This window comes from Panthera onca, chromosome A3, assembly GCF_046562875.1.
Source record: "Panthera onca isolate mPanOnc1 chromosome A3, mPanOnc1 haplotype 2, whole genome shotgun sequence".
In the NCBI taxonomy this organism is placed as follows: Eukaryota; Metazoa; Chordata; class Mammalia; order Carnivora; family Felidae; genus Panthera; species Panthera onca.
In genome coordinates, this window is record NC_138341.1 from 67,738,131 (window position 1) to 67,750,330 (window position 12,200).

A 12,200-nucleotide genomic window follows, 5' to 3' on the forward strand; every position below is an offset into this window, starting at 1 on the left:
AAGCTTGTGTGTCAGACGTGGAAATAGCTCTTTTGCTCAGAGTTAATTTTAAACCTAGCAACCTTTAATTCCCATGGTAGAGTAAGAGCCAGCTTTTCATTTGTGTTCATAGCTATTACTGATGCCTAGGACTGAAATGGACAACAGAACACAGAAATGGGCCAATGTTTCTTGTGAAACACTTATAACCTTGAAAGGGAAAAAAAAAATCTTTGTGTATTAGTGGCTTGGTTTTTATACTTTTTATGTTTGCTTTCATGATGGGGGGGGATTGTTGGGAAGAGTAGGCTGTTCTTTCACCTACAGAAAAAAATTATTGTTTGTACTTGTTTCATGACAGTTCACCTAGCCTTCGTTTGCATATCTGATAAGCATTGTGTATTTTGTTTTTCTTTTATTAGTCATTTCTTCCTTTTTCACCACCCTCTCTCCCACCAGTGATTGTTTTCATAGTTCTACTCTAATCCGATCTGGAGAAGATTGCCATCTAGTGGTACAAATAACATGGCTGTTGAAAATTTCTAGGTTTTTTTTTTTTTTTTTTCTTTTTTAGTGGCACAAATGTTGAACGCATTTTCTTACAAATGAGGTGGTGACCTTGTGCTGTCTAGTGCTTTGAAGCTGATTTAACTTTATTATTGTTGTGTAAATGGTATTATTTATAATATGTTGTGTTGGAATTTTTGTCAGACTTTTATTTGGTTCTTGAGGTCAAATTATGATTGTTTGTAAAATGCACCAAGAAGAAAAGAATGAATTTCATGTGGGTTGGGGGTAGTGATGGTATTTGATTTAAATTATACATATTGCTACTATAGCTTTAAATCAGAACGCACATCTGTAAGTGCTATTGTCACTTTAAATATGCTCCTCCTCTAAGATTGTGTAAGTAACTAAAAATGGCAAGAGCAGTTTTCAGTGTCAAAGTACAGGGCAGTACATATATACTTAGTGTGGCCACAAAAAGATACAATCACAGTATTACTTGGGTAGTGGATAGAGATTTCTTTTAGGTAATTATTCTTCTAAAGACCAGAGGAAATATTTTGTATAAATATGTATTTACACTTCTGAGAAACATTTAGTATAAAACCTGTCAATCCAATCAGAGTTTAATTAATTTGTTAGAGAAGAAGAGATCTATTAAAACAGAATCTTAGGTAAAGAAAGGTAAAAGGAATTTGTGATGGATCAGAACAAATAAAGCTGAAATACATGTCTGACCAGATGCTTTTTGTACACTTAAGATAGGAAAGATGTGTTTTAATTCAGGTTTCAAAAATAAAAGCCTAAGCTGATTTTATTTAAATGTACTTCTTAATATTTCAAAATTCCATACAGGTTGAGATATTTTAAAACACTTGTAATCAGTGATAATATTTCTTCAGATTTTCTAGTAGGGTAACAGTTCAGAATGACACAGGAATTTTAAAGGTTAGCATCAGGGCTCTTACATGAGACTTGTTTATGAATGTGATTATACTGCCGTTACTAGAGTCAGAAATGCATACAAGCAAAACATTGCAAATTCCCAACTGATAGTCTTTTTTTGTTTGTTTGTTAGTTTGTTTGATAGTTAGGGTTATTGCTTTTTTATGTTATTTGTAAGAAGAATTTTATGACTAGTTAAAATGCATGCTTGGTTCAATATTATTTGGTATTAGGTACAGACAGGTAAGGTACAAAAGCATTCTTACTTTACAAAGCTACTGATGTTTATATAGCAGCAGTGAGGAGACATCAGCTCTCATGTGATTGCTTATGGCAAACATTTCCTGTGCTGTAACAGGAAAGGAAGGATGGGGGGTGGGGGATGGTCTTATGTTTTATGCTTGTTGCCTGAGCACAGTCTTTTTCTCTTTGGTGGTGAAATCTAATTTCAGTAGAGATGTTGGACTCCTTCATTGTAAGGGAATCTGATTTTAGTTTTAACTGACTGGATTTTGGATACATACATATTATTTAATCATACACAATTTTACAGAATGTTCCAGTTTGCAAGATGTTGCCAAAGGTTGAAGCTTTATAGGATGAAAACACAAATTTTATGAATCTGAATTTGAACTTGAGTCTCTGAAAAGCAAATTCATATTTTATGTTATAAGATATAACCCTTCTGGGGTCCCTGGGTGGCTCACTCAGTTGAGCGTCTGACTCCTGATATTGGTTCAGGTCACGATCTCATGGTTCGTGAGTACAAGCCCCACACTGCGCTCTGCGCTGACATTGTGGAGCCTGCTGAAAATTCTCTCCCTCTGCTTCCCCACTTGCGCTAGTGTGCATTCTCTCCCCCTCTCTCAAAAATAAACGTTAAAAAAATAAAAGACAAATTTAAAAAGTATATAATCGTGATTTATTAGGCTTGGTTTGAAACACAAACAGTATTGCTAGTGAGGAACGTAGTAAAATAATTGGCAGTTTATTAATCTTAATATTATTGCCCACTTAAATCCCAGAATTCATAATTACCAAATATTAAGATAGAGATAACTTAATTCAAGTTTAAAAAAATACAATATAGACAGGGGTGTGTTGATTTAAGATTAGTTTTTTTCTTCATGACAAGTGATGTGTAGTTCATGAATGAGGAGTAATCACTATAAGATTTCTGTTTATTACTAATTAGCTTTGTGTTGGATATGCTTACCCCATGTTCCCTTGGCATTTGTGCCTATGCTCTTCCTCTTAGAAAGTATTATCTTTTTGTTTATAAAAAGTCATTGAATTGATACGTATTTTGTAATAAAATGTTGAAAATAATTTTCATTGAAGAAAATTTAGATTTCAGATATAAAGATTATATTCCCTAGTAAAATCTGTTCTTACATACCTTAACAGTGGCTTTTAATTGTCTGATGAGTTTAAGTAGCTAGGTCTGGTTCTGGTAACATAATTCTTTGTGGCAGGTCTTTATTTAGGAAACGCAGTGATTTTCTATCTGATAGTTTTTCAAAAGAAGTAGTGGCATTTTACTGCAGGTGTTAGGAGAGATCAGTGTGGGTGGTTTTAAGGGGAAGGGTAATGATTATTTAAAGAAGCTTGTCAGCTGTATATTCTTTAGTAAAACTTGAGTTTTTGGTGTCTAGTTTTAACCTTTATTATACCATTATAAAGCCTACTTTTCTTTGGATAAATGTATAAATGTTTATCATCAGATTTAAGCTTTTACACTTGAATATTAAATATTGTTATGTTTATTTGGGTGGTGAATTTTCCCCCATAAAGTCATTAATTTAATTAACATTTTCTTTAAGATGAATTAATATTGTCCTTACTGAAACAGATAGCATTAATCTTCAGAAGGATAGAGTAAAGAGTTGAAGTATTGAAGATGAGAAATGTGTTTATTAAAAAAGCATCATCTTTGTTTGGATTTAAACATTCTAGCAATGACACTTTTCCCTTTCATCCTTCTTATTGGTATTATTAATAAATGCAAGCACTCTTGTTTTTATACAGGGTACCAAGTATGGTGTCCTTGGAAGAGACAAAGTTGTATACTGGACTTGAATACGGTATGTAAATTCTGATCTGAATAAATTTTATGGGGAGAATTTTGGTCAGTTACTCTGTAATAATTAACATGGAATAATTTGTAGTTAGAATTTTCCTAGTCTCTTTTCCATATAAAATGAATATTAGTTAATTATAATAGCTGTCTTTGCTTTTCCTAGAGAAACTGGAAATTTATTTATACAAGAAAAGTCAATAAAAGATAAACGTTTGGATGCTTTCTTATTTATTTGTGAGAGGGAGTGGGGAAGGGCCAGAGAGAGAGGGAGAAAGAATCCCAACCAGGTTCCGTGCTGTCAGGACAGAGCCCAACACAGGGCTCAATCCCGTGAACCATGAGATCATGACCTGAGCCAAAGTCAAGAGTTGAATGCTTAACTGACTGAGCCACCCAGGCTCCCCAATATTTGGATGCTTTCTGTGTGCAAAGGCAGTTTTTCATATCTAGTCATGTGCATTTATGTTGAGAATTGATTTAGAACTGATACTTTATATTTGATGTGAATGTAGGAATGGTACATCCTTTATTCTAACGATCTTTGTGTCTTCCTGTCATAGTGAATTAAATTTCATATAAGTATGTAAAACGTGTTAATTTAATGTTCTGAATCTACATTAATAGAAATTTAGCACATTTCCTTATTGCTAGATTAACAGTGGAATTAATTGCTAAGGTGTAATTTTTGTTTGCTTGATTTGGGTTACCCCTAACCAATTAGAGAATCCTGCGCATTTATGATCACTACTTAGTGGCTAGAGCCTTTGAAATATTGGCAAAGTGGTTTTTTTCTCCTTCCTCCTTTACTGCCCAATAAAGTTTTATAAGCAGGTCTTTGTAAATGTGAAGGTTTTAAAAGTTACTCTGGATCATGCCTAGACACTAATCCAACTGTGATAAAAGGCAGACCCATTTGGTTTTTTTCCTTGATACATTATTTATTCTTGACATAAACTTGATAGAAGCTTCAACATTCTGGGGAGCATTTGGTGTGTCTAAAATGCCTTGTCTCATTTTCTAAAAAATAGATCTATCCAGAGAGAACCACCGAGAAGCAATTGCTAGGGTCATAAGGAAACTTCTCAGTAAGTACATGTATGCTTTTAACTTATTTTTACTAATAAATATTTAGGCATTTTGTAGCATATGTGCTTTTACTTTATTTAAATTCTAAAGAGAATATAAGGTAGTATTTTTTTTCTTAACTAATAGATTCCTGTTATATCAATATTCTTGTAGTAATTCCAAATATTTTAAACAAAATCCTTCTTCTTTTATTATAGACCACATACTTAACAATTCAGAGGATGATACCAAGTCTTTGTTTCTTATCATAAAGGTACAGTTATCCTTTAGTAGGTGCATGATTATTAATGTGACTAGGTTTGACATGATCACTTGTAAATGTAAAATTTAAAATTCTTTGACACAGGTTATTGGAGACCTTTTGCAGTTCCAAGGATCTCACAAGCATGAATTTGACTCTCGTTGGAAAAGCTTTAACCTAGTAAAGAAATCAATGGAAAATCGGGTCAGTATTTTCACCTACAAACTCTGAATTAATTTTTTAAAATGTGTATAATATTGATGTAGCCACTTGATCTAGCGATTGCTCAACATACGGATGAAGTTTCCCTATGCGTAAAAATAGTAGATTTTCAAATATTGTATCGTTGTATAATCAGAAGGATCGTAGAAAAATGTTTTCCTGATATAAACTCTTCTGTGAATTTCCATGAGTCTCTGAACTCTTATTGGGTATTTGGAGTGTGATAACTTGGCAGGCTGCTGTGTAACAAGTTGAGGGAATAAAAGATAGGAGGAATTGTCCACAGGCATGAATTTAAGCATCTCATTTTATGGAGATCTCAGAAAAATATGTCTTATGTTATTTTTGCACTCCAGACCTCAGTACAAGCTTTTCGAGAATTTGGAAGAAAGAATACTTAAGCCAGCCCTTTGACGTTGACAGCAGTGTTCTTCTGTGGGAGACTTTTATTGAATTTGAGTCTAAAAAGGTTGTAGGAGTGTGTTACTTAGGCAAAGGTTGCTACGTACATTATTAGAAGGAATGGCATGTAAAATAGGGCAGGGAGGGGCGCCTGGGTGGCTCAGTCGGTTGAGCGTCCGACTTTGGCTCAGGTCATGATCTCACGGTCCCGTCCGTGAGTTCAAGCCCCGCGTCAGGCTCTGTGCTGACCGCTCAGAGCCTGGAGCCTGTTTCGGATTCTGTGTCTCCCTCTCTCTCTGACCCTCCCCCATTCATGCTCTGTCTCTCTCTCTGTCTCAAAAATAAATAAATGTTAAAAAAATAAAAAAATTAAAAAAAATAAAAATAAAAAAAAAATAGGGCAGGGAGACAAACAAACATGGCATGCTTTGGAGAACAGTGGCTAGTGAACAGAATGGCATGAGGTAACAAGGTCGTTTATAGTTTCATCCCAAGAAAGTCTTCAGTTTTATATTCAGCATTGGGGGAGTCATTAAAATTTCTCAGGTAGATCTGATTTGAATATTGGAAAGACCAGTCTTTGATCAATCAAAATTAAAATGAATTCAATGAACTTTGAAGAGCTCTGTCATCACTGTGAAAAATAAGCAATAGGAAATTGAGACTGTAAGCAGGGAGGGCAGTTAAACTATTATAAACAGTCCAGATGGAAGAACACAACCTGAATCAAGTCAGTGGCATTGGGATGCAAATAAGGTGTTTTGAAAAAGAAGAAATTGTGGGGACTTAATGACTAGTGAGAAGAAGGTATGAAAGAGGAGCAATCTTTGAGTTCCAGCCATTTGCCATTGGTGAGCAGGTGGAAGGTAGGGTGGTAGGGGAGAACATAAAAGATAATTCTTAGAAAAATAACAGATACTAATTTCTGTAGTAAACATACACAGTTAACCTGGAAAGGCTATGTATAAATGTAACAGGGTCAAGCAATTTTCTTAGTAGTCTGATTTTATACTTTTCAGTATTTGACTGAATAAGGACCAGCTTAGTTCCTTTCCCACGCATGGATCCATTAATAAACTACCAGAGAAAAACACAGTGTTGGATGACCCATTTAAAGGGGATATTTCTTCAAAAGGGGCGGGGGGCGGGGTAATATTTCTCCTATTAGCCATAAAATTAACTGAAATAGTATCTTTGAATATAAGCCTGATCACTTAGAATAAATGAAATTCCTCTATTACCCACCAGCCCACCATGGACCTTTACTGCACTAATTTTTCTATAAAGGAATCAAGGGAAGCCACTGGTGTGGAACTTCCAGACAATGTTGAAGTGTCTTCTACTTTGTTTTTTAGCTCCATGGGAAAAAACAACATATCAGAGCACTGTTGATTGACAGAGTAATGTTGCAGCATGAGGTAAATCTCTTTAAAATCATGACGACGTTTTTAAATGACAGTTTTCCAGATGAATGTCATTATTTGTGTTACTTCATAGTTAAATGAACTTTTTACCTTTTAGTAAAAAACTTTGGGGTTTGATTTTACACTGTTTAATTTTCATAGCTACGAACACTGACTGTTGAGGGTTGTGAATATAAAAGGATACATCAAGATATGATCAGAGATCTACTTCGTTTATCTACAAGTTCATACAGTCAGGTAAAGCCAGTCAACTCGACCTCCCCCTCCCATTTTATTACAGGGCAATCTGAATATCCCCATTTCAAATCCAAGGAGGTTTAAGTAATTTATTGGCATAGAAAACACCTTTCAAATTGCAAATATTCTCAAGCTAATTTTAGTAGTCTTTTTTAAATAATGTTGATTTTTACAGTTCGTTATTGCTTCTCAAATTTCTTTAAAAATGTAAAGTTAGTAGATTGTGTAATGTTGCTCCCACTTAATCAGATCACATGATGAAGGCCAGTCTGGGAAGGTGGTATAATTCCTCCTAGGTGTTATGCTTGGGTTTCAGCAACCTGCTGCCATCTGAATTATGGGGTCCATCCTTTCAGGTAGCCTAGGACCAAGAGATTATCTCTAAGCAGAGACAACTGGAAAAACCAAAATTCACGAACAGCTAATCACTCTGTCTTTATAAAATAATGTAAATTAGGAAACTAGTCTCTAACTCAAAGATTGCACCTCAAGTAATGTTTAAAAGAGTTTGAAATACGTACATTGTGTCACTTTTACTATAGTTAGTTATTATTTGTTACTATTTGGTTTGTGGGTTATAAACTTATACTGAATCTTCTGTTTGGGTTCAAGAAAGTCTTTATGTTTCTCTGTGTAGACAGGAGAGAAAATCTTAACTCTTCTCATCAAAAGTAAGTCAGAAGAGAAAGTTGACTAGTCTGCTGATTATGTTAAGGAATAAGCACATATCAGCTCTATTCAGTCTCTCCTTTATCAAAAATATCTGAACCTGTGTAACCTAAACCATGGATGTGGTTGGTGGTAATATGCATTCCTTTTAGTAAAAAGATAGTCCTTTACTTGTTTTTGCTAAGGTATGTGCTTGGATGTATTTTTCTGTTACTACACCAATATTTAAGTTATTTTTGATAATTCATTTAGAAACATTTTGTAGTTTGTCTACCATTTAATAAATATCCTCTGTACTTTCTTCAGGTCAGAAATAAGGCTCAGCAAACGTTTTTTGCTGCCTTGGGCGCATACAACTTCTGTTGCAGAGATATCATTCCCTTGGTTTTGGAGTTCTTACGGCCCGATAGACAAGATGTCACACAACAGCAATTCAAGGTATAAGGTTTTCTGTTTTACTTTAGCCTGAAAATTTTCAGATATACAGAAAGTTGAAAGAATTATACAGTAAACATCCATATGTCCACCACTCAGATTCTGTATTTAACATTTTGCTGCGTTTGTCTTATCACATATCTCTCTATATCCATCCTTTTTTTTTTTTATGTCAAAGTAAATTGAAGACATCCATAGCCTTCACCTTTAAACATACAGTTGTTTTTTCTCCCTAATAGTTGACTTACCTATGTTTATGATTGTTGTTACGGTGGAGAAAATGCAGGCTGCTATTTGAGTTGAGCACCAGTGGTAAATAGCCTGGCTGGCCTGTAGGAGAGGCAGGTTAAAGACCAAAAGGTGTAGGGTAATGAGACCAGCGTGTTGGAAGGCCTGAGACCGGAAGAAACCTAGTGAGTTTGAGTAACTGAGTCAAAGCTCGTATGATTGGAGCAGAGGGGGAAGGGAACGACATAAGATAAGGAAAATAGTATATCCCACAGGAGTACAATAGAGTATAGATGAAATATAACGATTGCTTATACTGTTAGAAGTAGGTTGATTGAACATGATTTAGGAGAGAGAATTGATAAGACTTGGTAGTTGAATATGAAGGTAGTGAACTGAAAGGAGGTATCGTAATTATACAGGTTCTAGATTGTACAGCTGGTTATTGGGTCATCAGAGAGAGAACAGGAAGACTAGATGATGAATTTGTTTGAACAAGTTATATTTGAAGTGTTTCCTGTAAACTAAGAGTCATTATCAAATAGGCAGGCAGACCTCATTTCTCCACAACACACCATTTCAGCATGTGTTGATGACAGTGAAACCTTTGGGCACGGGTAAGAGAGCCAAGGAGGAGAGTGAGAAGAGAAGAGGACCAGGGTAACAATAGTATTGAGAAAACTCCATTAGAACCCCAAGAAGAAGAGGTAACCAAGGAAGGAAAGATCCGAAAGATACTAAGAAGCGAGAGGTTGCAGAAGCCACGGGGAGATCTTTCCCTGAGAGAAGAGAGACTCAGCAGATCATTTGCTTTCCGGAGGGAGTTAAGATTACAGCTTTACGTGTTCCTTGATGTTGGCTTATAATACCAGTCAACAAACCATAGCTTGGGCTCAGTTGGTAGCTTTGATAAGTAAAGTTGCATTGGAACACAGTCATGTCATGTCTGTGGCTGCTTTCACACTACAATGGCATAGTTGTGACAGAGACCATATGGCCAACTATTTACTGTTAACCCCTTAGAGAAAAAGTTTGCTGACCTCTGATGTAGATGTAGCATTCAGGAGTACTGTGGAATGTCTAACTCGTAGAGTGGTACGTTGTCCACCATGTTGGGAGCAGCTTAAAGGGACAAAATCAGGTAGATCAAGTAAGACCAAGAGTGAAAAATGTCTATTAGGTCAGTAAAACCAAATTACCAGTGACCTATGAGAACCTGTAAAGAGGAGTAGAGCACATGGTGGGTAATAAGCCAGATCAGAATGGAGTTAGGATGAATGTTCAGAAAATAACATAATAGCTCTTTTCATGAAAATGGGGTATCTTTGAAAAGGGTACCTCGTGTCATCAGAATCATTCTGATTAATTCAGCGTCTGTGAGTAAAAAGTACACAGTATAATTAAGTAACCTAGTTTTTATATACTTAAAATACATCACAACCAGATTTTAGAAATTATTCCAGACATGCCCTAAAGTGCTAAGAGTGGCATATTTTATGGTCTCCGTGATATAATTGTAGTAGAAGAGAATTGGAACGGAAGCTCTATCTTTAAAAACAACAGCTTTACATTTCTGTGTTATCTTACTAATAGCTATTCTTTGAGCTAATCCTCTACTACATGATTTAGGGAAAATATTACTGAATGCGAATTAAAGGTCAAGTTCAAGTTTCTAAAAGTAACATGTTAAGTGTGTGAACCTATTTTACCAACCAGTATCAGACACTTAAATAGTAGTAAATTTAAAAACAACTCATAGGTGAATTGGCTACAGCTAAACGGTGCTCTTACTTCCCATATTAATTATTTTTTCCTGCAGGGTGCCTTGTATTGTCTCCTTGGAAATCACAGTGGTGTATGTTTGGCAAACCTTCATGATTGGGACTGTATTGTACAGACGTGGCCAGCAATTGTTTCTTCTGGGCTTAGCAAAGCGATGTCCCTGGAAAAACCATCAATAGTGAGACTATTTGATGATCTTGCAGAAAAGATACATCGGCAATATGAAACAATTGGCTTGGACTTCTCAGTAAGCAAAAACCATTTTTTTAATTCAGATTTTAGTGGAAATTAACATTTGCTTTCTGTTTCCTTTTTGTACTCAGTAATCATTATGGTAGGTAGCAGGGTGGAGTGTGAATTTGGAGCATGGCCAGGAGACAGGTAGGACGTTTTTCTTCCAAGAGGCAACAAAAGGTTATTACACTGTTGAATTTACCATTATTCTTTGTATATGCATGGGCTCGTTTTTTCAGAGTTGATTATATTTTAGAAGGTCACTCTTAATAGTCAAAGTCACATAAGTTTGATCAGAGGGTTCATCATTTATAGTGATGAAAATTAAAATTGGATGATTTGACACCTGAGGAAGGCTATCAATTTCAGTGGTGCTCATATGGAGAGATATAGCAGGTACATATGTATACACCCATCATAACTGAGGGTGGATAAAAGTGGTGTGAGTGCAGATGAATTGCCTTCTTCTCTAAAGTAATTGTGTTTGACATCCATCCTTTGGTTTGAAAACCACTGCTCTAGGGGCGCCTGGGTGGCTCAGTAGGTTGAGAGACTGACTTCGACTCAGGTCATGATCTCATGGTTTGTGAGTTCGAGCCCCGTGTCGGGCTCTGTGCTGGCAGCTCAGAGCCTGGAGCCTGCTTCTGATTCTGTGTCTCCCTCTCTCTCTGCCCCTCCCTCACTCAGGGTGTGTCTCTGTCTGTCTCAGAAATAAACATTAAAAAAAATTAAAAAAAAAAAAAAAAAAGAAAACCACTGCTCTAAACATATTTCTTTCCTGTAAAACATAGTCTTGTTATTTGCAGCTGTCATTAGATTATGTGTTTTTCTTTTTTTTTTAAGATTTTATTTTTTTAAGTAATCTCTGCACCCAGCGTGGGCTCAAACTCAAAACACGGAGATCAAGAGTTGTGTGCTCTACTGGTTGAGCCAGCTAGGCTCCCCAGCTTATGCTTTCTTTAAAAAAAGTTTTGGGTTTGTTTTTTTTTAATACATAATTTACATAACAAAAATACACCGTTTTAACTTAACACAATAGCATACTGTATATTCACAACAGTATATTCTCAGGGCTCTGCAACCATCACTACTCTCATTTCAGAACACTGTCATCACTCAGAAAGAAACCCTGTACCCAGGAGTAGTCACTGCTCTTCCCCCAGCATTCCTAGTCCTTGGAGATCACTAATATGGAGTCCCTGGAGATCATTTACATGAAAATGGAATCATACGATAGGTGGCCTATCGTATCTGGCTTCTCTCTCTGAGCATAACGTTGTCAAGATTTGTCCATGTTGTAGCATGTATCAGTACCTCACTTTTCCCCCTCGCTTTTCTTTTTTGTAAGATCCCGAAGTCCTGTGTTGAAATAGCAGAATTACTTCAACAATCAAAAAACCCCTCTTCCAACCAGATAATGCTTAGTTCAGAAGAAATTAAAGAAGGACTTAAACGCCAACAAGAAAAGAATGCTGATGCCCTGAGGTAATTATGAATGCCTATTTTATCCAGATAGATGGCATTAAAGACAGCTGGTTTTAAGTATTTCTGAAATATAGATGCACCATGAATACCTCATGAAATTTACACATTGATTCTAAAAAAATACAGACTGTTAGGAAATAATTCTTGTGAAGGTCCCTGTGTTACTTTTAGCTATAGAAGTGGAAAACACCATCTTAAAATTATCTCAAAAGACTGGTTTTAGATTTCTGGAACCCAAGCAGTT

The 12,200-nt window shown here is 35.7% G+C and overlaps 1 protein-coding gene across 3 annotated transcripts in view; it reads left to right on the forward strand.

The window, feature by feature from the left end:
- PSME4 (proteasome activator subunit 4) overlaps positions 1-12,200 on the forward strand; it is a 98,944-nt gene that overhangs the window by 56,398 nt on the left and 30,346 nt on the right. For all 3 annotated transcript variants that reach the window (XM_060606033.3, XM_060606042.3, XM_078444473.2), the window contains 9 exons: positions 3,460-3,515; positions 4,540-4,596; positions 4,795-4,850; positions 4,944-5,042; positions 6,818-6,880; positions 7,028-7,123; positions 8,099-8,230; positions 10,275-10,484; positions 11,820-11,956. In XM_060606033.3, coding sequence (XP_060462016.2) covers positions 3,460-3,515; positions 4,540-4,596; positions 4,795-4,850; positions 4,944-5,042; positions 6,818-6,880; positions 7,028-7,123; positions 8,099-8,230; positions 10,275-10,484; positions 11,820-11,956 — 906 coding nt within the window. The remainder of the gene's footprint in view (positions 1-3,459; positions 3,516-4,539; positions 4,597-4,794; positions 4,851-4,943; positions 5,043-6,817; positions 6,881-7,027; positions 7,124-8,098; positions 8,231-10,274; positions 10,485-11,819; positions 11,957-12,200) is intronic.